This window comes from Atractosteus spatula, chromosome 4 (assembly GCF_055471065.1).
Source record: "Atractosteus spatula isolate fAtrSpa1 chromosome 4, fAtrSpa1.hap1, whole genome shotgun sequence".
Classification (NCBI taxonomy): Eukaryota; Metazoa; Chordata; class Actinopteri; order Semionotiformes; family Lepisosteidae; genus Atractosteus; species Atractosteus spatula.
The window spans coordinates 72028634-72053878 of NC_142709.1; the positions used below are offsets into that span (position 1 = coordinate 72028634).

The 25245-nt window shown below is 47.6% G+C and overlaps 1 protein-coding gene across 22 annotated transcripts in view; it reads right to left on the minus strand.

Annotated features, from left to right (window-relative positions):
* The window catches only part of LOC148837180 (disks large homolog 1), a 174601-nt gene that overhangs the window by 22828 nt on the left and 126528 nt on the right, over positions 1 to 25245 (minus strand). For all 22 annotated transcript variants that reach the window (XM_088915107.1, XM_088915103.1, XM_088915102.1 and 19 more), the window contains 5 exons: positions 23819 to 23963; positions 19784 to 19910; positions 14905 to 15061; positions 13616 to 13718; positions 3093 to 3207 (listed from right to left, as the gene is read on the minus strand). In XM_088915107.1, the coding sequence (XP_088771233.1) occupies positions 3093 to 3207; positions 13616 to 13718; positions 14905 to 15061; positions 19784 to 19910; positions 23819 to 23963 (647 nt within the window). The remainder of the gene's footprint in view (positions 1 to 3092; positions 3208 to 13615; positions 13719 to 14904; positions 15062 to 19783; positions 19911 to 23818; positions 23964 to 25245) is intronic.

A 25245-nucleotide genomic window follows, 5' to 3' on the forward strand; every position in this document is an offset into this window, starting at 1 on the left:
ACCCGCTTATAGAAAAAAACAAACAAAGCATTCGTCATTGCCAGAAGCACCAGCCCCCTCAGGTTAAAAGCATTTAATTAAGATTCTTATTTTAGTCTTTTAAAAAAATAGGCATGTTTTCCAAATGAAATGCTACAAGTGCGGGACAGGAAGGCTGACTAAAGGGGATGAAGACGCTGTTAAGAAAGTAGTTAACAGGTAACAGCCCCCAGACACTCACCTGAATGGATGGGGAGCCACCTTTTCTCATAAATGAGCTTCAGATACACACGTTAAGCTAAAGCAAAGCTGCCCTTTCCGCAACTGTCATGTTAATAATTGTAGAATGAGTTGTGCATGTGAACAAATGATTTAATTCTCCTTATCCTGCTACTCTAGTGCTCCAACCTACAGTACACGTGCCCATTATTGACAAGGAGAAATTCCTAGAGAGAAAATCCCAGCTTGGAAAACTGATCCCAGGCTTCTAGGGAGGAGGTGCTGACTGCTGTGATTCTGAACACTGGCGTGGTCCTGCCATCAGCTGCCAGCTGTTAGCAGAATCAGAGATAAGCACTTATCATTGGAAACACTCTTTTCTCTTTGTGGATCCTGGATATTTTATTACTAGGAGGAGAGAGGGAAAAAACTCCCTTTTTTTGCTTTCTAATCTCCTGCTAGAGCGCAGCTTGACTATCCGATATAAAAAGCACAAATCATTTTTGCCTTCCGTTCCACATTTTAAAAATGTCACCCTGAGAACTGTTTTCATTTAATTCTGCTACTATAATTTCTCAAGTATGCAACGCCTGCAAAGCCCAGCTTCAATAACTCTTTTTAATCTCTTTAGAAAAAAAAACAATCCAGTAGCTCTCAGGCTAATCCTATTTGCCGAGGGCGACGAACACTATTCCTTCCATGCTTGTAGGTTCCAGTTCCTGAATGGAATTACATAAAAGTGCAAGTTGAAACCCAAACGTTGACCTTATGTAGGTAAAATGCTTACCAGGTCTTTAATGTGAATCCTATTGAGCCTATTTTGATGGGATCTCAACCCAAATGTGGTGCAGTCTTACAAAAGGTAATGGGTATTGATCCTGCACGTGAACAGATGGCTTTTTAATCCAACACTAACAGGAACAAAATTCTTCCTTTTTGCTGACACAGTGACACATGGTGACTCAGTGGCAGAGAAGGGCTTTGACGGAGAGCGCTGTTCCTGCAAATCCTACATCCCGGGCTCTGGACCTCACGGGCAGGGCTGCAGGGTTGTAGCTTTCGTTAGAGAAGAAGTACATTTGCAAATGCAGCAGTATAGAGAAAGACAGAAGAAAGGTCTCAAACGTGTTCGACTGATGGAGGTAGTGAACGAGCCACTGAAACACCCCAGCAAGGTAACAGCCCACAGCCACAGGCTAGATCACAGCAAGATTCTGCTGCTTAATGAAGCACTAAGCACTCTAATGAGCTTGGTTCACAACAGAAATTTAAGAGCCCTATCAGAAATAAAAAACGCCATCAAAGCTCGATATTTTAATTTAGATGTTTTGTAGAGGAGAGGTTGGTTAAGGTAGAGCGCGCTGTTCCTTGGGCTGTCCCCTGCTCGCTGTGAGGCAGGGAGTGGAGCTATGACACCAGCTGCAGCTTGCCTATTCCTCCAGCCCTCTTCAAAAACGCCGCTTCCTTTCAATTCTCCCTCCCTCCCTCAGAAAATAACACCTCACTGACGAACACTCTCATGCCTCCAGTGAAGCAGCCCGGATAATGAACCTGGCACTGTCACTTCAAATGTCTTCTCCCATCAAGCTGCAAACCCATTTCGTTCATTAACCAGTAACGAGAGACAAAGCGTGTAACTCTGAAGGCCAACAGACCTGTCTCTCCTGCCAGGCCTCTGCTTCTCCTGACCCCTCATTGCCTCCTCCTCCGCCACAATCCTGTCACCTCTCAATGCCACCACTACCTCCCCGGCTTCAGAAGGGGATGACCGAGACCGCGCCAAAGAGGCGCTGAAGCGAGGCCAGCATGACTGAGGGGTCTGCACCTCCAGCCATGGATACCGAGAGCTGTGGGCAGCACAGCGCTTCATTTCCAGGTTTATCAAGCCTATTCTGCAGGTAACACACACTACTTAGGACATTAACGATTTACTTGCTCAAGCAACTCTGCGACACCGCTGGAGGAGCCCCGGTCACAGTCGGCCAGCGACACGGCCCAGACTCGAACCCACATCACCTGGGTCTCAGAGCTCAGGTCTGGGCCATTGAGCCACTGACTGACTGAGCCATTCAGGAGCCCCTCAGTGACCAGAATCTTGGAAAAATCTGGAAACACCAGCTTCTGCCAAGGCGAGATATTCCAGCAGCAAAGCAATTTCACTTCATGCACTGTGAATCTAATCGACTCCTTGTCAGGTGTGCCTCATCATTATCATTTTCTCCTCTGTCTACCTACATGGAAATCTCAAAGAACTGCTCCATGTCCTACAATATCTATTAGCTTAAAAAATGATCAAAATTTCACCACAGAATTTCTCCTGCACAAAGAATGAACAGGACTGACTGAAGAGACCAGACTCTTGCACCGGCTGAGACACGGTGTCGTGCGCACGAGGTTGGAAGGAATGAGCTGCGTCGGCGCGAGCAGCGGGGGGACCAGTAGAGGTTAACTCCACACCGCGGAGCGCGGCGCATGCTCCGTGAAATAAAATGCACACGCCAAACATACTTATGAGCATGTAAAAATCCAGAAGCTGCGAGACAAGAAGCCGGCGCCTTTATGCCTGTCGGGGAAGAGGGATTTAAGGTCTTTCTGCCCACTGCAGGGGTCAGAGGTCCACAATGCACAGCCCAGCGCAGGCTGGATAGAGGGCAGAGCTGCGACACTTTCAGGGGGTGGGGAAACTAAACTCCACCCATGGGAAAGGACCACCTGCTATTTGCACTGATTTTCCCCCCATCCCCATCTTCCACCACGACTTTATTAAAAAGTCAGAAAGGGGACGGTGCTCATGCTTCACCCCCTAAGCCTTGCATTCATTCCTCCCCTTGTCTGTCGCAGTGCTGCGGGGCTCGGCTCTCGGGACACGCCCTCCCCCTGCCCGTCTGTCTCACCTGACGTAGAGGGATCGCTTTTGGCTGGTCCGCAGGGAACCGGACCCTGAGCTGAGGCTGCTGTTCATCATCTGCTCTCGAAGATCATGGATTTTGGCTTCAAATCGACTGTATTCTGGGGAAAAAAAAATTGAAGTCAGAGAGACAAATGGCTTAAGATCTTGCCTTGACTGGTGGGCACGATTCCTAAGATAAACACAGCGTGTTAACCGCAGCCTTGGTCTTCCACTTTAACGCTCCACCTTCTCCATCTCCAAGTAAAACCCAGCAAAAACTCACAAGTTAATTTTGACTGTGATCAGCTTTGGGGGAAAAACACCAGGAGGAGAAGCAGAAAGGGGCTTTGTTCCAGCAGAAGGAAAAATGTATCATGGAGCTATCTTTGTAAACTGAAGCATATTTTAATGAGATACCTATCTGAAACCATGATTCAGGAAAACAAGAAAGGGAAGGAACCCTTTTATTTTGTTAAAATAGCACACTGTGGACACACTGAAAATAGACATAATGAAAAGGCATTACTTCTGTTTTTTGTCCGGAGATGCACAAAGTGTTTGAATCTTTTAGATACCTGTTCCCTCCTGTAGCTAGAAACCCACAGAGACGGGTGGAGGCTGAGCTCGTGAAAGGTGATAATGAGAAAACACTATGAATTATGGCCTGCTTTGTGCCAAAGATGCTTCTCTTTCACCTTGATCTTCCAAACCCAACACTTCTGCCTCACATTGTGAAGAAGCTGCAAGGGTCCAGAACCCCCCCCCCCCAATCACTACAAAAAGCACGAGATAAAAGAACCCTTCTTTCACAGCTTTTGTTTCAGCATAAAATCAGCCGCTTCTTTCCGGACAAATTTGAAACGGATAAGATAAACCTCACAGCTCTGGGCTCGAGAGGCAGCAGTCCATCTGGCACATGCATTCAGAAGGATGCCGCTGCTTCATAAAACACCCCTCTAACTTATCGAAGAGGTGACGCAATCATCAAGAAATACTGCAGGGTCCGTAAAGAGAAGGTCGACCCCCCTCGAACATGAACTCTTCAAACTTCTGTTTGGGAGTGCTCACACGAAGGCAATGAAGAGCCACAGTGTTTTAAAAAGGTTGAGCTATAAGCGGTCGTATTTCGATCACAGGAGAAAGATTAACTTGTAAGATCTTTTGGGCTTTTCGTCTCACTTCTTCGTCTATAATCGTCTGTAATCGAGTCATCAACTTTGATCACCTTGAACCTGAGAAAACAGTCCTTAAAACAGTCCTTAAAAGGCAGAATGTAATACTTGCTAAAATTTTTGTTGTTCTCCAGAAATCTTCTGGCCATGTCACATCACGCCCCTTTTTACGTGGCAGTGAAAACGAGCACTGTTTGTAGTGAACATTCACAGAGGCACTCATCATGCAACACTCGGAGCAGCACACTAACCACACAGCAGCCAGAAAACAAGAGCTTCAAACAGCTCAAGAAAAAGAAAAAAGGGTGAAAAAAACACACTAGAACACACCCCGATAAAATTCAACATAATTCGACTTTTTCCCATATAGATAAAGTCGCCACCTTCACAAACCTTCCCCCTTCTAATGAGTTTAAACTGCACACCAGCCAGTCCCTTCTCTCCATCACAAAGCCTTTCAGAGAACCTGCCCCTGCAGCTTTTCAGTACTTACTCCAATCTTAAGACAGACAACTCTTCCCCCAGAAGGATTTTGGCAGCAGAAACCTTCCCCTTTCTCTTGTGCTCGTGACCTAATTCATTTCCAACATCTGCAAGGCGAGGTGAAATTTCCTAACTGGTCTGCCGGAGAGAGCGAGCGAGCGAGCGAGCGGGCGAGAGAGTGAGTGAGTGAGTGCGAGAGAAGAGAGAGAGAGAGAGAGAGAGAGAGCTCTACATCACACTTCTCCACCTTGTCCGACCCTCCATGTGACCGAACAGTGTGACGCGCGGAGCTCCAGCCTTCAGAGGGACCACAGACCCAGAGCAGCAGCGGCCGGCGGCACGGCCACCCGGCTCGCCAGCGATTACCCCCCGCCCGCCGGTGCACTGTGGCTCCAGCCTCACCCGCGCAGCATCACAGCAGATGCTAATGGACCGGAGTGCGGAGCTCTCCCACTCTCCCCCTCCTCCTCCTCCAGTCACTGCTAGAGGGCTCACAGCCGCTGACAGCCACACTGCGCAGTCCCCCTTTCAGTGAGGGCTTTGTGTGCAGTTATGTATAAAACACCAAGACCACAGTTTTATTCTTTCCTGTTGCACAACGCATACGAGAACGGGATTAGTTAAAAAGCCACACAATGGGCACTTTTAAATTAAATTATAACAGCCACAGACTAACCCATTTCACAGCATTCTGTAGGATAGCCTAATTAAACATGACAGCATCCGAGTCCTGAAAGATATTTAAGCTCGAGTTTGTGCAGCACCAGTATGAAGGCTTTTCAATCAAGTGTGTGGCTCAGGTGCTGGCGGCACAGAGCTGAAAGTACTGCGCTGTCAGTACAGTAAAGCATGTGAGAGAGCAGCACAAGCCCGGAGACAGGACAGACAGAGGCAGCAGCAGTGTTACCTTTGACAACAGTGTTGCCCTCATGTCTAGGCTGCATACAGGACATTTCCCCTGCAGCTGAGATCTGCGAGACTGCAGGCATTGGGTGAACAAGGAAGAAGGATTGAATTACTACTCGGATCACTGAAACCGATGCCCATGTGATCACTGCTGTTCAGAGTTCAGAGGTGGAAAGTGGAGCCGGTGTAAGTCAAAGACATGGTAAATCTTAAAGAACAGCACCACTGTGAAAAACATTCTTCTCGCCGGCATGCATAGCTGCACTTTCTCAAATCCAAAAATCCTCTTTTTTTCTGCGAGCTCCCTGTCATGCTGCTGCAGTGTTCCTGCATTTCCCGGCTAACACTCAGGTGTCTGAGTGGGCTCCCTCGTGGTCACCAGGCCGAGCAGCTCGCCCTCCAGAGCGTTAACTGCTCAGTCCTGTGCGACGAGGCAGCCATGGTGCCCTCTGGCTCGGCCTTGTCCGGCACATGAAGCAGGCTGTCCGCAGCTCCGGCTGTCTGTCCTAATGCCAGCTGGGAGGCACCACCAGGTATCCAGGACATAACCATGCATGCTTTCTGCCAAAGGCTGGCACAGCCCCCTGCTATTTATGCCAGCCCAAGAGACGCATCTTACTGTATCTCTCTCCTTGCTTACAGGAAGCATGCTGTGTGAGAAATCAGAGACCTGGCGTTTTTACTTAAGTTACAAATCTCCATGCAAATGGATACCAGCACTGGGAAGTCAAGACCCTGCTATCAGCTTAACATTACAGAAACTGGGATAGAGCTCTGGCCTCCTGGCTTGAAAATGTGATCTTCTTCAGCGTATTTTTACACCAAGTACACTTTTACATTCACTGCAGTTTTGGTTACATACAAAGCATTAAGGGGTTTAAGTATTGATCTGAAGCATTGATCCAAGCATTCAAAATCCTCAAAGACACTGACAAAGTCAGCCCAGCAGACGTCTGCAGAATCAACAGGGCACAAGTGGAAACTCCAAGGGTGTGCATTTATTTTTCCTAACCCCTTTAGGGTTGTGGGAGTGTGGAACAAGCTGCCCAGCCATTTAGTTGATGATTTCTTTCAAGAAACCACTGGATGAGACCTTAATACTGTTAGCTCACTGTGCTACCAATAATATACTGTCGGCTGTGGCGACATCTTTGCAGCACAGTGCACCTTTGACAGATATTAAAATCCTGCACCACTCCTCTGGGCGCAGCCCATCTCTGAGGATTATAGATGAAACGCATCTTGTAGCCATCGGTGATTAATAACGCTGCACCATAAAAAAACACAATAAAAAACGATTTCCCTTGGAAAATACATTAAGGTACAACCATGACATACACAGAGTTGTTAATAAAGAAAATTGTTTCTGCACAATCCAATGGTTCCTGTTCAGCACTCCCTTTATGAGCTCAGTGTTGACTGTGCCGAAAACAGCACAAATGGATCATTCCTGGAGTACATTTCAACATCCACTGGTCCTGCTGGATGATTTAGCATTTCCTAATGAGGAATAAGAAATGAAGTGACATTTTATTCAGTCTGTGAAAACGACCTTTTAAACCCAGAAAGAGGAATTCCTGCTGTGCCCATTAGTGCACTCTCAGAGGCAGAATATGATTTTTTCCTCTCGCTTGGCTTTTTTCAGTAAGACTATGCTTCCCCTGTCCTGTAGGAAGTCACATGCCATAAGCTCAGCACCCAATGCACGTTCTCACACTGCCATTCGCACTGTTCAAACCTGTGCTGCACTGTCCTCCAGTGTAAGGCCCAGAACGAGCACCGCCGCTGAACGGCTGCCTTGGGCGCGATGATCTTGTGTGCTTTCCGGCGTGTGAAATTCATTTGGTTTTACGGGCCACTGCCGTGCACTTGGGATAACTGTGCAGGGTCTTTTCAAGCTTCTGAATAGCAAACGCGGAAATACTGAAATCAGAGAGCACAGGAGGACTCCTGCTGGCTGTGCCCATCATCAGGCACTTGGAAACTGGTCTTTCATTAGCTGTGTAAAACTAAAGCATACAATAACAAAATACTACTTACACTGTGAGATAACTATGAAATAACAACATATTTTCTACAATTTCTGATAATGATTGAAACTTAAAATACACCGATCAGTTAATAATTCATCCTTTTTATTAATTTTGCAGAATATTCATTGGATTTTGTATTTGATCATTCTATTGTACACTTAGAATAGCCAACAAACAGTGCTGAGATGATACTATAAAAACAAATTCTACATAACACAGAATACACTAAAACAGCAAAATCCTAATTCTGAAAAGCTACGCATATGCAATACTGGTTGCATGTACCAGAAGTCAAGTCTCTGGTTGCCCAAAAGCTGCATAAAGCATCATATTTCTGATAACACTGAAGGTCACCTATGTCACAAAAGACATGGCTGATCGATAGAGTTCCAGACAGAGCTTTCAGAGAAGCTGGCTGAAATACAGCAGGCATCTGTAGACAGCAGACAACAGATCAAGAGGCAAGCGACCGGCTTTTTTCCCCCCCTTGAAATCAGTTTCAATATGCGATTGCCATGAAAGACCTGGTCTTCTCCAAATCACAGTCAGGCACGTTTTCGCTTGTAAACAGAAGAGCAAAAGGGTTTGGCGTTTCAGCATCAGTCTAGAGCAGCCAGGAGGAAGCACAAGAGCTCGAGAGGTACGGACGGGGAGAGTCAATCAGGTCTTTATCCTGCCAGGAGCGCAGCCGGATCTGCTTAATTTTTCCAGTGCAAGCCTGGAAAAGAAAGAGGTCTACACAAATCTACTGCTGTATCTACCATGACCACTACCCGTCTCCCCCACTGGCATTTCCGGGGCACACCTCTCACCTGGGCAGCAGTGCCCGGCCGCACGACAACATGCCACACACCTGAGCTTCACGACACGAGCACCGCGAGGAGTTCAGCAGGTGTATGTCAAAACGGTAAGCGCCGATGATCAAAGCGGGTTTCTCCCCCCCCCATTAGATGTTAAATTTAAACCGCTCACGCGGATGAGTCAGCGCGATCATTTCAGCCGCACAGCTGGGCGAAGCCTTGTCGTCTTTCAGGATTTTGTGAATCCTGGCGCCTTTCACACTTTCCGACTTAATCACTTCCTTTCCTCGGTACAGGTCTTCACCGCGTTTCCTGAGCTTCCTTCCTTTATTCTCACCAGCTCCTAAAGACTTTAAGCCACAGGAAAAAAAAAAAGACGCGTGCATAATTTTGCCGAAGCGAGCCAAGCTGCACCATTACTTTCAATACGAGAGAGTGACACACATCTGCGGTTTCTGTTCTGCCTTTGAAACAAATTACTGAGAATAAATCAAACAGCCAAGTGCATTAAGTTGATTTACTCTTAACACCCCCAAAGCACACTTAACATCCTCCTCACACCTGATCCTTCTCGCGTGCGCCGCACTGCTCTCAGCCCTGGCCATCTGCAGGCTTCATGTGCGTCGGGGGTGGAAATTACCCTGCAGGAATTAAATTCCGATTCCCAAACTACACCACAGGGAAAAAACAAACAAACAGACTGGGGTGAGAAACACCTGCACAATCCCAATTGTCTTTTTTACCATTTTCATACAGAAGGGAGTTTTATTTTTAAATCAATATAAAGTCAGGGAAGAACAATCTGGCAGCACACCAATGCATCTGGTGGGAGTTTGCAGAGATGAGCACTGTCTGTCTCCACTCCTGCATCTCGGCACTGGTGGTACACTCTGGGTGGGGGGGGGGGGGGGGGGGGGGGGGGGTGCGTGTCCCAGGTCAGGCCCAGGCTGCAGCTCGCAGGAGTCTTGAGACACACAGGTGAGCAAGTGGCTGTGCGCGGCCCTGACCGGACTCCACAGCAAACACACGCGGCACACCACGCACATTGGCTCAGCGTCTGTGCAACCACGCATGCAAAGATTATAGGAGAATGGCTGCCTGTTTCCAAAAATAAATTCGACAACAAGAAGGAGTACTTAATATTCATTCCTAAAAGGGAGACCGGTGAAATTGAAGATGACTCTGTTAAGGAATGCATGGTTACACATCCAGGAGTGCTGAAGTTCTGCCCTTTACAGCATTTATTCCAAGTATTTAACTGTGCACATAGCCGAGCAGCACATCCGCTTGCAATAGCGTTGGACTCTGAATAATATTGATTCAAGACGGCACCGTGCTGTACGGTTTTAAGTCATGACACCTCATTCAACCAGAAGGACTGATTGCAAAGAACCGAGAGAGGTGTGCTATTTTATCATTTGCAAGTGCAAAGGCACCACGTCAGTGGCCAAAGGACAGATTTGAACGAGTGTGAACATTATATTTAATAGACTCTAAAAAAAGCTGGTCTCCAAAGAAGATACAATGACGCAAAGCAAATGTCAGAATATCAGACTCCTGAAACCCTTTAGTGCAGACGTTCTGCCTAACACGTGCCGTTCTGCGAGCATGAAGCGTTGACAACCGCTGTGCATTGTAAGCAAGAATAAACTGCTACATTCTAATTTGAAACCGTTCTTGTCGTTAATCTCAGCTGAGGATCCCATGGTGTGAAGATGCCATCTGTGAGATTTTGAATGAACGCCTCTAAGGCAGAATCCCCCCCCAGTTAGATGGGATTGGTACTTCTGTCCCGATCCTCCATTCTGGCCAAGCACGGTTCGTCACAGGACCAAGGACCGCGCGCCGCAGTTAACAGATGGCCGTGTGGCACTCATGGCACAGGCTGGCTGCGCGTCTCCGCTCGGGTCCGACATCACCGCAGGACAGCTCCGTCGTCGCGGATCCACTCACCAGGCCACTCCCAGTGTCGCCACTGACATTTTAAAAAGCAGGAGCTCCTGCTGATCCGCGCAAGCATGATTAACGAGGCTTGAGATCAGCCGCGCAGACTCCCCAGTAAGAGCGGGCCTTCATTCGCCTATCACTCCAACAGAATCCAGGAGGAACCCGTGCAGCCCTGGTTATTTACAGTTTCTACATGACAAGTGCTTTTATACCTTTACTATTTAGGTTTAATAAGATTCCCTAGAAAATGGTTAATTCAGATCCTCTCCCACATTCACCACACACTTGCCCCGGTCACCAAACCCAGCACATCTCCACTCATTTGTTTAACGAAAGCTGCTCGCTCCCGATGCGTCTCCCCCGTTAAGATGCACTCGATCGTGCCAAGCCCACTGACACATGACTAGCAGCTTTGCAGCCGCAGCTCAGACAGACGGGACAAAAGACAGAGGCATGAAAAATAAAATGACTAGTCACCAAAGTCATGCAATAGGGGACGTTTTCAATTCTACTGCAACACATAAAAGCCACACACAGAGCTCGCTATCCGAAAGTAAGCTATGGAAAGTAAGGAAAGAGGAAAGTAAACCATGAAGAAAAAAGGTGAAGAGAATAAAACTGTTTGAAGAGCTGCAGTACACACTAACCTAAAGTAATTCAGGCGGGTAGCTGTGTCAGCATGCGTAGGCTGCAAAGGAACAATAGGTTTATACCATGCTGAAATAAGAAGAGAGAAAACAACTTTTCGGTTGTGGAGCCTTCTTCGGGTGTGTCAACCCATAAAAGCCACATAGTTTGGATTGGCAAACCCAAAGAAGGCTCCACAGGCGAAACGTTGCGTTTCCTTTCTTCTCTTTTCAGCATGGAATAAGTCTTTAACTTGTTCCTTTGCAGACTAACCTAAGCCTCTTTTTTTTACAAGTTAATCTCTTACTGGTACCAGCAAGATAATGTAGATTAAATCCATGCAGGAGAAGCTCCATGTCCAAGAGCTGCTTCCTTCCTTCCTCAGCAGCGCTGGACAGAGTCCAGCTCATTCGCAGGAAGCCCCATGCCAGTCCAAGCCCGGCCTGACCGCACCGATGCCAGGGACAGCACCTCCCCCCAGCTCGTGTGTTGGAAGGCGGCGCAGATGCCCTCTCCCTGCCACGCAGCTCGCTAATCCTGATCGCCTGCCTCATGGCCGGAAGAAAGAGGCTGAAGCCAGTGCCGGTGCCCGCTGTTTACTCCACAGCTCTGCCCGGCGTGCCAGGTGTAGGACAAGGTGCCGAGACGCCTGCTAAGGCAACAGCTTGGACACAAACGCTGCTCGTCCAACAGCCTGACCCAGCACACGAGGAAAAGGTCTGTAAAGGGCCTGCCTACGAAGCTTGAATCAGATTCTGCACCTGACACTGGTTCTAGTGGCTCAGCACGGCAGCCACACAGCACAGCCAGGCTGCCATCCTCCTGCAGCAGCAACACCTTGTGGGAAAAGTAATGACATTTCTGAGACGGAGAGAGCTTTGTAGCAGCAGCCAGTGCTCACAGCACCAAACTCACCCTTTGAGAAAGGGAGGAGAAAAACGGCTTGACGAATATTTTATTATTTTATTTTCAATCATCTGGCACGTCAGGCACAGATACAAAAGCTTGCTGAAAACCTGATGACTCTGACCTCGTCAAACCTCACTGGACGCGAACAGCACAAGATCCAGAGCTCGGTCTGGTCAATGAGGGAAGGAAGTGATGGAGGCTGGAAGCCTTAAAGACACCGACCGGCCAGGCCAAACTGACCGTGCCACTATTACGGTACCTCAGAAAAGGAATACGCTTAAGAACAGAGACTAGAAAACACAGCCTTTGGAGATACCCAAGACCAGCAAGTGCTCCAGAACCAAGCAGGCTCCTAAACATTCAGTTGTCTTCTCCAATATTCTTATTCCAAGTCTAAAGACAGAAGGCTGACAAAGCTAAGTACTTAAAACCTTCACCACAATAAGAAGAAACTGAAACACTGTGCAAGTTTTTTTCTTATCAGCCTGCCTTATGTGAAGCTGCAATCAAGTACGTACCTAGTTCAGGGACTGTCTTGTATCAGAATATAACAGTTGTCAAAACTTGACATTCAGGTGGAATATGACTGATTTCTACAGCATATCTAGCAGAGGCAGACCTTGAGGAAAGCAATATTCTCAGCATCCAAGAGTAATGACTTACAGCTTAGACCTCAGGAGTAGGCAGATTCTGTTCTGCTATTAATGCCAGAAGAGGTTCTGTCTTCCTGATAAGTGCTGTAAAGTCAATCTCATGCCTACTTAGTGCAGCATGGGGACAGAGCTGACATATGTAACACAGATCCTGCTTAATAAACACTTAGAAGGGAACAGCAGCACCAGCGAGTCAGAAAAACACAGTAGGTTTTTCTGTAGGCGGGACAGAACAGAAATAAGATATGCAGAAGATCCTTGGAGAACAAACTGTCCGATGTCTTCACATAAGACAGGCTTCAGCAAACCTGGCACCTTTCGGTTTTCAACTGCACAACTGGGGCTTCACTGTCAATGAAGGCCAGCACTGCCACTTGAACAGGTAGCCAATAAAAACAGCATGATAGGAAACAATTGTGCGGGCAGCAGAAATGCCATCAGAGGAGAACATCGCTCACCCCTTTGTTTCTGTACAGTGGATGTGCTGTGTGTATGAGGTCAAACCCCTGGAAATGAAAATCCTGGGAAATTCTGAAAGCAAAAATGCAGGCTAACAGAACGCCTATGACCAGAAGCAAACCAACAACAAACCCATTTGCAAGAGAGGCTCCACCAGCGAAGCTGCTGAGCTAGAGATGGATGGGGAGGTTTCCCTTCAAAAACCTTGCCCTGTTGATCAATGAACAAACTACTCCTTTGAGCCTTGCATTTGGAGAACCGCGCATACAGATCAAAAAAGAAAAACACGCCACCTCTCCAACTGCGAAGCACCTCGTTAAGCGCTCTCACAGTACTCAGTACCCCAGCTCTCGGAGAGAAGAAGACTCTTACCGCTGTGGGAGAGGAATTCTCAGGACTGAGCTCTGCATCCGATCCCTCTTCACAGCTACGGCGATAATAAGACACCCTACCCGACGCATGCCGCACAGGCCCCTTTCATCCGTGCGCACTAGTGTCCACCTAAGCACTCCCTCCTGCATCGCCCTCGGCCACTCACCCTCCGGCCTGTACTGCGCCACGATGGTGACGGTCTGTCCCGCGTTCTTCAGCGCCGCGGCCGCCTGCTCGTGCGTCGCGCTGCGCAGGTCCACCCCGTTCACCTGCGGGAGAGGACAGGGTCAGGGAGCCGAGCGCAGGCACGGCTCCTGTGCAGCCGGACCGGGTCCCGGCCCCGCACTGCCAGGGAGGCCACGAGGGCACACCACCAACACCACCTCCTGTTTTGGTCAGTATTAGCAGTGTGAGGGCAGCAAATCTGAGGTGCTTCCTATGGCTGGCATACAGTCACCTCCCACACACACACACACCCGCCTCGGGAGCCTACTTCCCCCATCCAATCCCCCCCGGCAGCCAGGAGCTTTAGATGTCTGGATGGGAAGAGGAACACTCCCCAGACCACCCAGCGACGAGGCTGCAACGGCAGCCCTCAGTGAACAGGCCTGCCCTCGAACGAGTTAAAGGGCTCAGTGAACCCCCCCCCCCGAGGAATCTCACACGCCACGCTAAATGAACTATTGATTTCAGCCTCTATATACAGTGTGTAACCGGTAGAAGGATCTACAGGCTCCTGGCAAAATCAATGAGAGTTTCATGTGCTGTCAAGAGACGCTGCTCAAGGCTCTCGGATGTCTTATGACTAGAGCTGAACCTTCTGGTTCAGGCTCTGCTGTGCATTCATACATAAATAATTGAAGAATACAAAGGTATTTCAGTGTATAGACCAGGATTCTTCCTTGTGTTCTTATGCATTTAGCCTTCTCTTAACCAGATTTTGCAGCGCGCTGGCACACTGAGGCGGCGTTTGTGAAATCTGGACAGCATGGGGCACTCAGGACGAGGTCTGGGCAGCAACCCTGGCTGGAAAGATCATGTCTCTGAAGAATGAATCAACAGATTTTAAATCTTCAGGAATAGCCAGCAGAGCTCCTGGAGGAGAGTGTTCATCTAAAATAACATAACATTAAGGGTACGCGTGCATCTGAAATCAGGCCACCAAGTAATGTTTTCTGCAGAATAATGTGGCAGGCCTTCCCGTTGGTGTTGAATTAACGATGGGGGACAGAGGTGCTGTTCTTCACCTGTGGGGCATGGGCTTACACCGATGTGCCGTCAGGCTGCCTCTATTCAAGGCCATCGAATTCTGAAATTTGATCAAAGGGCAAATTCTGAAAGATTACATGAGGAAATATGTTAGACTCTTAAATGCTTATCGACGGAGGACAAGACACAGGGCCTTATCGGCGGCGAATGCCCTGCCATTCCGACAGCAGCGCACGGCGCCCTTACCGACACGATGCGGTCTCCCTTCCGCAGCTCCCCGCACAGGTCGGCCGGCCCGCCCGCCAGGATGAAGGAGATGAAGATGCCCTCGCCATCCTCGCCCCCCACGATGTTGAAGCCCAGGCCTGTGGACCCTCGGTGCAGGACCACCTTTCTCGGCTCCCTGGAAGGCACACGGGGGACAGGCGCGGCCTGTGAGAAAGCCAGCGGGCGAGAGAAGAGCCTCGACCCGGGACTTCCCCCGCAGCCTCGCCCCACCCCAGCCAGCGCCCTGCGCTGTCAAGAGCTGCAGACAGAGACTGCTGTGGCTAGAAGCACCAGCCAAACGAACCGATAGCAGACGTCTCCACCGTGCAGCTCGAAGCCACGCCAATGTCCTGCTTTCTGTCTTTTCCAGCCGTCTTGTGCAGAACAAAGTAAGTTTTCGCCAGAACTCAAGGTGTAAATCTAACTTCAGCGACTTCCAAAACAACGCACGGGCTTACCAGTCACATGCCCTTGTCTCTGTGCGTTTTGATTTCGGGTGGACAAAAAGAATGAGTTAAAATTGGGTAGCTGCAAGCCAACATGTCAGACGCAGGGACAGGTGCCCGAGAGGGCAGAGGTGACATCTTCAGTTCACAAGCTCATCTGGCAGAAGAGGAAGCCCTGTGCATGAGGACACAGTGCACTGGCACAGCCTGCAAGGCCCTCCTGTCTTCTGGGCGCTTGTGTGGCTTATTGTGGATCAGAGTGCAACACGTTCGCCAGTGTTGAACACGTCTGCTAGCCAAATCAGGAGATATTCTAGGGACAGGCCAGCTGCCCACTGGCCTGAGGAAAGCAGCCCGTGCCCGATTTTAATCCCCAGTTGAAAACTAGGATTAAAACAGGACAAAGGTAGACCGATACGACAAACCCGAGCTCTAGTCTTATTGCATTTGCACTTCTTTCTTCTTATCATTACTTGACAGAACACTCCCTCTGCTGGACTACTGGGAGAACGGCAGTCTCATACCTTCATAGTAATAATAATAACAACAACAACACTTTATTAACCCTTTACAATTTCTTGCATCAGGAATGATCTTTTCGCATACCCCAGCTTGCTCTCCATGAGACACACAGACAGGGAGAGAGCCTGGGGTCAGAGCGCACTGCACCGCACTCCACACTGCTAGGCTTCTGTGGACAGAAGCAACAGTGCCTGTACTGCAAGATGCAAAGCAAAAGCAAAATGCAGGACTCGTATGGGTAGTAAATTAGAACTTACGTTTTCTTTCTTCTCAGCGAATAACGGCTCAAGAAAAAAAACTGTTTTGGCAAATGTGACGCCCTTGATAAAATGTTTAGCTGCCATTCAAATTTATGCCCCTAGAGGGCAGTGAAGTACTGCTTTTGGCAGGAGCTCCTCACAGGATCCTCAGGGCTCCTAGCGTCTTCGCAAACCATATTGCTGTTGTAAAAACTGGATACATGAAACTAAGCAAAAAAAATGAAAAAGCACCTTCAGTAAAATGTGCTATAAACTAGTGAAACGTCCACCCCCTGGCACCCTGCTACACCAGACGCGAGGCTGAGACAGACTACAGCCACGCCCGTCAGAGCAGGTTAGTCTGCACCGAACACACTCAGTTTCACCCAGATACAGTAACAGGTCACGCAAACACTGGGGGCAAAACTGCTTCAATCATACTCAAGTGGGCACAGCCAACCTGAAATCACACATTTTACCAATGTGGCTCATCATGGGTGGAGCGGTAGCTCTGTGGCTAAGGATCTGCGCCTGTGCCTGGAAGGTTGCCGGTTCAAATCCCGCAGCCGGTAGAGGAATCCTACTCCGTTGGGCCCCTGAGCAAGGCCCTTAACCCCAACTGCTCCAGGGGCGCTGTACAATGGCTGACCCCGCGCTCTGACCCCAAGCTTCTCTCCTTGTCTGTGTGTCTGTGTCTCATGGAGAAAAGCTGGGGTATGCGAAAAGACGAATTCCTAATGCAAGAAATTGTATAGGGCTAATAAAGAAACATTATCATTATTATTATCAAATCCAAGGATCTAAAAATTGGTATTTAAATGGGATTTCATTTGCACGGTAGGACGTTGGCTAAATCTATGCCAGAAGAAGCCGAAAGATCAACCTAACACTCATCCAATGAAAAAATGGATGTTCACAGATGCTGCCAGCCATTTCCTCCGATATTTAGCTCTCTGTTCTTCGTACTTACATTAATACAGCCAGCGTCACAAAATCTGCCCTCTGAAGTGCGACATCTCTGGTGACACTGCTGTCTCTGATGCCACGCAAATCCCTCCATTAGACTGGATTGAACATCGTAAAGCACTTAATGACACGCATGTTGAACTGGAGCCTGCTCGCTTCCCCCCCAAGACAGCATCTTGCTGGACAATCACCATCTGCTCCTCTGTTTATCAGTCCTAAAGTCGCACATGACAGAGCATTTGACTGACTGGCCTTAAAAACATTAAAAATAAATCCATTCCTATGCCACTGGACTCGGTGTTCCCATCATCCCCTTGGACAGCCAGATCAAGAGAATCCGTCTCTGACGTGAGCTGGCGAGGGACAGAGAGAGAGCGAGATCAAACCTGGCTCGCTCATTTTCAATCACCTCTCGCATTACATAGCGCCTCACTCCTGACCAGGTGCAATGCCATTTTCACCAAAGAGCTTTTTTCCCCTCTCTTTGTCCCCAGGGTGAAACCAACAACTTTCACCACGCCTGGACACAAGCCCCTGGCAGCGCAATCACACTGGATGGCGAGCAGAGACACATGATTTCCAGACAGGGGTCAGGGTGCTGGGAGCTCCCAGAAGCTTCTGAGAAACAGTGAATCACACCACTTCCAAGGACAAGAAGGGCTTCAGTTCTCCTGAGTCCTTACCCAGGTTAAAAGCTCAATGATCAGGCAGCAGCTCCTTCGCCGTCTCACACACCCCATTAGCCTCACTACTGCTGACACAGACCTTCCCAGCCGCGGAACCGATGACACACCCAGGCTTCTGCTTTAGTTCCCCCCTTCTGCCTCCGGGGGGCAGCACAGCGCAGTGGACAAGCGCCTGGACCCATGGGTGGTGGGTTGGTCCTGGTACAGCAAGTCCCTGCCCCTGTGCTTTGAGGAAGGCACCTCGTTTCCACTCCCCGGATGGGAACCAGCATCGCTGGAGTCTGCTCCGCACTGGCCTGACATGGAAACCAGGACGAGCCCTGCACCGAGCCACCTACTTCCTGCTACCGGCCTTCTGCTTTCACTGCTGTGGGAATTCACTTGAGCAAGCGCATCAGAAATCACCTTTCAGCTGCCCTGGTCTACGAGGCCTTTATTTGTCTCTTAAAGTTTTATCTACCTCTTGCAATGAACCAGCATGGCAGGAACATCAAACACAGCCTGAACGCAGACCTGCTGGCTTTCCCCACTGTCATCCATTTTTAAATCTCCGGATGTCATGGAAACATGCGTAAAATATCCCTTTCCCATAAACACAGCTAATTTAACAAATACATTTTATAGCTTAAAACACTGCTGTAAGACAAGAAACAGCTGAATATTATTACTATTGATATGCTACTACCATTAATTACCAATAATGGTAACTAGGTGGCAATAACGGCAACTGTTTTTCCAAAGGCTTTGCCTTTTCCGATCACAATCGCCACAGCAGAGAGATTCATTTTTATTCTTAATTGATCAATAATTGGGCACCTGTACCTGTTCCTGTACAGAGATTCTGCAAGTCAGAGCTGTGTGGAGGTACATGACTGAAACAAGTATAGTCCACGGTGTGCTTTGATTTTCAAGTTTTTCTATAACTTTACTGCCGGGCAAATCAGTTCTAACAAACTTGCTGAGGCCTCATTTGAGCTACTCAGTAAAACCACATCTGATCTCATGGTTTTACAGGTCAGGCATCTCACAACAAACACACCAGCTACCCATCTGAACCTTCAGCTCACTGATCGCCGTTAAAAGCCACTTCAAAGAATCCATTAGCCCTGTAAGGCGAATGTCTTTGCCATGGGAATTCAACTCCGGTTGAAAAGGGGGAACTCTGGTGCTGCAGAAGATTTCTGCTCCTCTGACAACCCAATACCACAGGCGCCACTGTGATGTAACCTCGTTTCTCTCTGGCCCGCGGGCTCTGGAGTGAGGAACGAGGTCAGGGACAGCGGCTCTCGGATTCAGGTCAGCAGGTCTGCCCCCTGGTGCTGGCCTTCATACACCACAGCACGGAGAAAGAAAGCCGCATCGACCATTAAGATGAATAACAGAGATTAATAACTTTCAGGAACCAGCAAGACACCTATTCAAGCCTGCAAGGCTGAAAGGTTCCAATCTGAATTTTCCGACTAAAAAGGACAGAACAATTTATTTTTGAATTTTTGTTCAATGACCTAAAACTAGTGTGTAAAAAAAAAAAAAAAAAATCACTTCAGCAGGGACGATGATGAGTCCTCGGCCCACCGGTCCCTGAAAGACAGCGATGTCTTTCACAGACGTCTGGCGCAGAAGCTAATCACAGGGTCAGCATCGAGGAAGGTTAAGCGCAATAAACCGCTAAGAACGGTATCTGTCGGTCTCAGCGCCGCGGAGGGGCCCCCCGAGGACGGAGGGGTGATGGCAGTGGGGGCTTGCGAGGAGACCACGTGCCGAGCGGGGCTCGCATGGCTGAGCCTTGGCCCCTCTCCCCGACGGGTCGCTCACCCCTCTGCCTCCGCCTCGCAACAGGTCACACACAGGGAGGGAGGATATTACAGATCAGAAAATCAGCTAGGCACTGTAAATTAGTAAGAAAAACCATCGAAACATCCGCCGTCTGACAGCTGTGCATTACTGCAACAGTATCCCTCAGTGCCCGAGAAAGACCCGAGTGCCTCGTGCGGGTTACCTTGTCATCTCTTCATCTCCCAGCATTCCTTTGGAGATGGGGGAGTACCTCCCAGGGGTTGTTGGCGGCAGCACGTGTCCCAGGTAATTGGGGGTGCTGATGTGGTTCTCCATGTGCTGCGAATAGGCTGAAAGGAAAGTCAGGCAGGTTAATGCCAACGCCCTGAGATCATCCTCAGATCCACATGGCAATAAGAACACAACTATCTACGCCATCTAAGTGTTCAATTGCGTGCGTTTCCGTTTTGTTGCGGACACTCGGCACAAGGCTGCAGTAATGACTGCGACACAGCCCTGGTTAGGACTGGTTGTTAGGACTGGTTTTAACATTTCCCCTTAAACCAACATGAATGAATACATACAGCAAGTCTTAAACCTCTGCTACTGTAAATCAACGTAACTACTTTGTCCACACGTACTCAGTATTACAATGGAATAACGTCTAGTCATATATCAGAAAACGAAGGAAAAAAATGTTCCCCTTGACTTTTTAAAAATGATCACATTTTATTTGCATTAAATGCATCATTTTAGCTTGTAACCTATTTTCAAATTGCTTTTGAGGCTCTGCTAACAAACACAGGGCCCCAAATCTACACAGACCACCCAGACACATCTTCAGAAAGAATCCCAGGAGCTGAGTCCGACCAAGAGACAAGTGCTGCGCACACTTGTTAACAACGCTGGCCTGGAGTGTAAAAATCCCTCCACACAGCTAGTTATCAAACGCTCTGTGGTTAAAGGACAGATTTTCAGCTCTGAACAGTCTCCAAGAGCCGTGGGACGGAGGAGCCAGGTGGTAGCTCCAGCCTCAGGCTATGCGTCATGTTACTACCTGGCTGTGGAAGAGCGATCTCACAAACAGAACAATAATAAACAACGGATGATTAGAAGAGGCAAGGTAAGATCTATTTTAAAGCACGGCAGACAGCTTACTTAAGGAGGAGGAATGGAATGATGATGAAGGAACTTATTAAGCATGCAGAACCTTGCGAGAGATTTAAATTTTTATTTGCTTTCGAAAGGTTCAGTATTGCACTTACTGAGAGACGAGGAGGGCTAGACAGAGGACTAAAGCATTCTATAAATATTTCAAAACAATTTTACTGTTCAAAAACTGCACCCAAGCAAGATCAAACAAATTACAGACAGAAGATTCAGAAGTTTGTCAGACTGTAAATGTAGGGCACAAGTTCAGACAAAGCCTTCATAAGCAAATGTTTCAGATTTACAAAGCGGCAAAATGCAATTCCGATGTCCCATGAAGATAAAAAGTATTCAAGAACACAGAAAAGATTGTATTTTCTGGTAAATCCACCCTTAGTCTGAATTTTTTCTATGCAAGAGATCTTGTTCAAATGAAAAAAATCTTCAATTTCAACAGCCTAAAATAAACTCAAGCTTAATTTACTGAATAATGATTTCATAATTTTTTTTAAATAGCAAAAAACTACATGTAAGACCTTCAAAGGCTGATTTTTTCCTTCTGGTTTAGCAGATGTTTAAACTACTTGGAATAGCCTATTTTAGATTTTTCAAAAGGGACTCCAGGTTTTCTGAAAATTATGTTTTCTAGATTGCATCTTGACAAAAGGGCAGATACAGAATATTATTTCATCCGATCATCAGATCTGCAATTAGAAAGATTATTTCTATTCTTAAACTCAGTGGCAAGTGATTTTAAACACTTAATAAAATTACTTTTCATTCCTTATGTTCCATCAGATCACATCCAAGCAAATGCGAATCCATCATCACACATAACGCTGCCTCAACTTCAGCACTTTGGTATATTGCAACATGGATTAGCAAATTGGAGCTCCATGTGATCTGGCTCCTGACTGAATATGCTTTTGTCCTTCATGCATTTTACGCACAGAATCCTTGTCCAGGACCTACAATAATACCGAGGCAAGTCATCAAACTTTGGAAATTACACAGAAGTGCTAAATTATTCATATAATTCATTTTGGATTTCTGGGATGGAAAAAAAATAATTTTGCTGCACTCCCGGGACGTTATTCCTTAGTTACAGCAGCGCCACAGCTGTGCACTGCTCTGTTCATTACAGCAAGCTGCCAGCAGGCCAGCAGACACAAAGCCTTTTCAGTTCCACGGATTCAAACTGTCAGGAATCAGAGCGCGACTTGCTTTAAACAGCCCTTTCATCACGAAACATTTATTACTATTCTTAAAAGGCGAAGCTGTTTTATTTTAGCAAAGAAATCTGACCAGTGCAATTCAACAATCTTTTCTTGGTATAAAATTCTGGTGTATTTATAGACCCTTCTTTTACAGTTATTGAATAAAAACACAATTTTAAGTCCCAAACACAGACAGGCAGCATCCTATTCAGCTGTGGTTTCATAAACCACTGAACAGTTTAAAATGGCTTGAATTAAGGGGCTGATGTGACCGATTTTAAACACTTTAAAAACAAAAATTAAGTACAATTTGTTTTTGAATGGGTAGCACATTTTTGTTCTCCAATTTCCCCCTGGCAAAGAAGAGCTTGGCCACTGTTTCTTTACTCCATGTACAGAAAAAAGCATTACTCTAGTTTCCCCTGTTCATTTAAAATGCTTTCGGCACACAATCACGTTGTGAAACTTCTCCTGCGATTTCCCGTCACGAACAGAACCACTAATGGGGGAAGAACCGACACTGCAACAGCAGAGCTCAGAAATACGTCTCGAGAACAATGTGATTTACTTTATTGACTAATTCCTGCAAAAGCTTTGGGCTTTTAAGGTCTTAAACACCAGTCCTTGGGTCCCAGCTTCCTCTGAGCAAAACGCGCACACACAGCTCGTATGTTCTTGGGGAAAACAGGAGGAAGGAGGATGATGGCCATTTTGCGGCGTGACGTGTGAAGAACTCCAGCTCTGTGGAAAGGTTTTTTTTGGACAGCTAATGGTATCTGTTAATCACCTCTTGCCTGGAGTGGAGTAACATATGGGCATCAGATGCACTCTCAGCTGAAAGCATTTGTCGCTCCCTTAAGAGAATACCGCAACTTGTATGTTGGCAGCCAGTGCACTTACAAACATTCAGGAGACCCACCTCTCACCCGCTGCTCCCCTCTGAAATGATAATGCATGAAAATTCCTCTTCACCACTTAACCTCTTTACCACGATTACCACTCTCCCACCTGTATGATCTTCCAGCTCAAGGGTTACTGAATCTCTTAGGATCTTTCGTAACGTAAACGCATGGCCTGCACTCCTCTCCCAGGCCCTCCGGGCTGCCTCTTGAACCGGGCCGCTCGAGGGTGTGCGCTGGCTGCAGCAGGGCAGGACAGCAGCTCCGGAGATTCTCTTGCTTCTGGGGCTTCAGAGCTCCCGCTGTGTGCATCTCGCAGCAACAGCCGATCAGTATGGCAATATGGCACGTCACGAGGGGGATCAGTCCACACGTGCTTTAAGATAGCCGCAGCTGACAAACCTTCGCTGCTCTTCATCCCCGGCAGAAAGCATAAATCTCTCTGCAGGGACGTCCCAAAAGCCTCTGACTCCAGCAACCGAGAAGCTCTTTGGAGGACCTTCCTGAAGTATGGATGTTCCCTGCAATCTGTCACCCACATCCCCCATGGCCATATGTGAGCAGCGATCGCCAGCAAAGGCTCACACTTCCCCTCTGAAGCCGAGACAGGATCTGAGCAGGGTCGTGTCATAGCCCCAGGACTAATGTTCCATCTGACTGCCAATAAGCTCCCAATTCGAGGGGAGCTAAATGACCAAGTCTGGTGTCTCACTGGTACCAGAACCATGTAATTTGTAACAGAATGTAATATTGACACCTTTAAGCTTTTGAAACTTGCTCTCATCAGTTTTGGTTTCAGCTTGCCTTCTTTTATGAGAGATTTAAGTATGAGGGACATATTATTGGGGGGGGGGGCAGTTGTTCTAATAACTGTACAAATCCTGGCTACTTCCGATCAGCTGCAAAGTTACGTGCACCAAAACATTTAGCGACAGGGTCTAAGCACCCAGCGTAACAACACTGCAACAGAGCTGGCAGTGGGAGAACACTCACAGTTGGTGATGTCAGGGGGAGCGAAGCTGTCGTTCATGAAGACACTGGTTGGCTTTGCAACTTTCAAATAAACAACATCCGGGGTGTTTTTCAAGGCTGTCACGGCGTCTTCGTGACTCACCTCCTCGAGGCAAGCGCTGTTCACCTGCGAATATACACACCTGCGTTATCCCACAAGCCCAGCTGCACGGTGCTCGTGCGGACTTGGAGGGAAGGCTTGGGCTTTCCTCTGGTCTATCCTGACTGTTCTGCAACTGTACTTGAGATAAAGGAATTACTTCAAAAGGAACAAATAACTTTTTAAAGGGGAAGAGAAAAGCGTGGCTCGTGATGGTTATAAAAATCACACAGAAGACGCCTCTGGTTTTGAGGCAATTTCACAGCAGTAATCTTATTCGTCTCACATACTGTTTGCACAGGGAGAGAAATGAAAACGCCTAGAATCCAACATGGAACTCTTAGTTTTAAACAGAAAAGGAATGAAGGTGTTTCTGGAAAACTGCAGAACTGTACTCAAAATATATCATTTGCAAGTTATACAATATTAGTGGGGGCCTCTCTCACTACAGATAAAGATCACATTCACAATCCACTCTTCTCCAATTTACTATATGCTGTAACACCTCAGTCATCTTTAAAACATGGCTCTGTTTTAAAGGGGGATGGAAATTAAAAACTGCACAAGAAATACTTTGTCTCAATAGATAATGAATTCTATTGCATCTGCGTGCAACAGGCAGAGTTTTAATAATTCAGTGTTGTACAACGCTGGTCTAAAACTACAAGTGATCTGTTACTATTCTTCAGTAAAAGCTTTTTCAAGCATGAAATGCACTCAACCACTCATCAACAACTTTGTTCCATAGCGCATTGCGGTGAACTGGTGCTGATCCCAGCATGCAAAGGGCACAACACCTGACATCATCTCAGGGCGCACTCACATCTATCACGCCCGCACTCGGGGCGACGATTCAGAAATACCCCATTAATTCCACAGCAGCACCATCTCCAGACGGTGGCGGAAAACAGGAGCACAGGCATGAAAAAATCCCTCAGACGCAGGGAGAATATGCAAAGTCCACAATGGCGGGACCGAATCTGAACCCTGAAGCTGTGAAGCAGCAGCACCAGCCACTGCACCCTCCCTAATCAGACACCAGCAATTAAAAATGGGAAACATAAAGCATACATAAAATAAATAATAAAATATGTAAAAAAGTAAATACACCAACAAAAGCAATGACACCAGAACTGTGGATACAGAAACGCTTCCCACTGCTGCTTATTTACTAGACACTAGCAAGCCAGTGCCAAGCTGGGGCATAATGGCCAGTGCCGGTGAGCTGCAGCACCTGAGGCTCTAGAACGACAATTGCAGAAGGATGCAGGGCAGTTATCATACTGCTGACACCTGCTAGGGGTCCTGT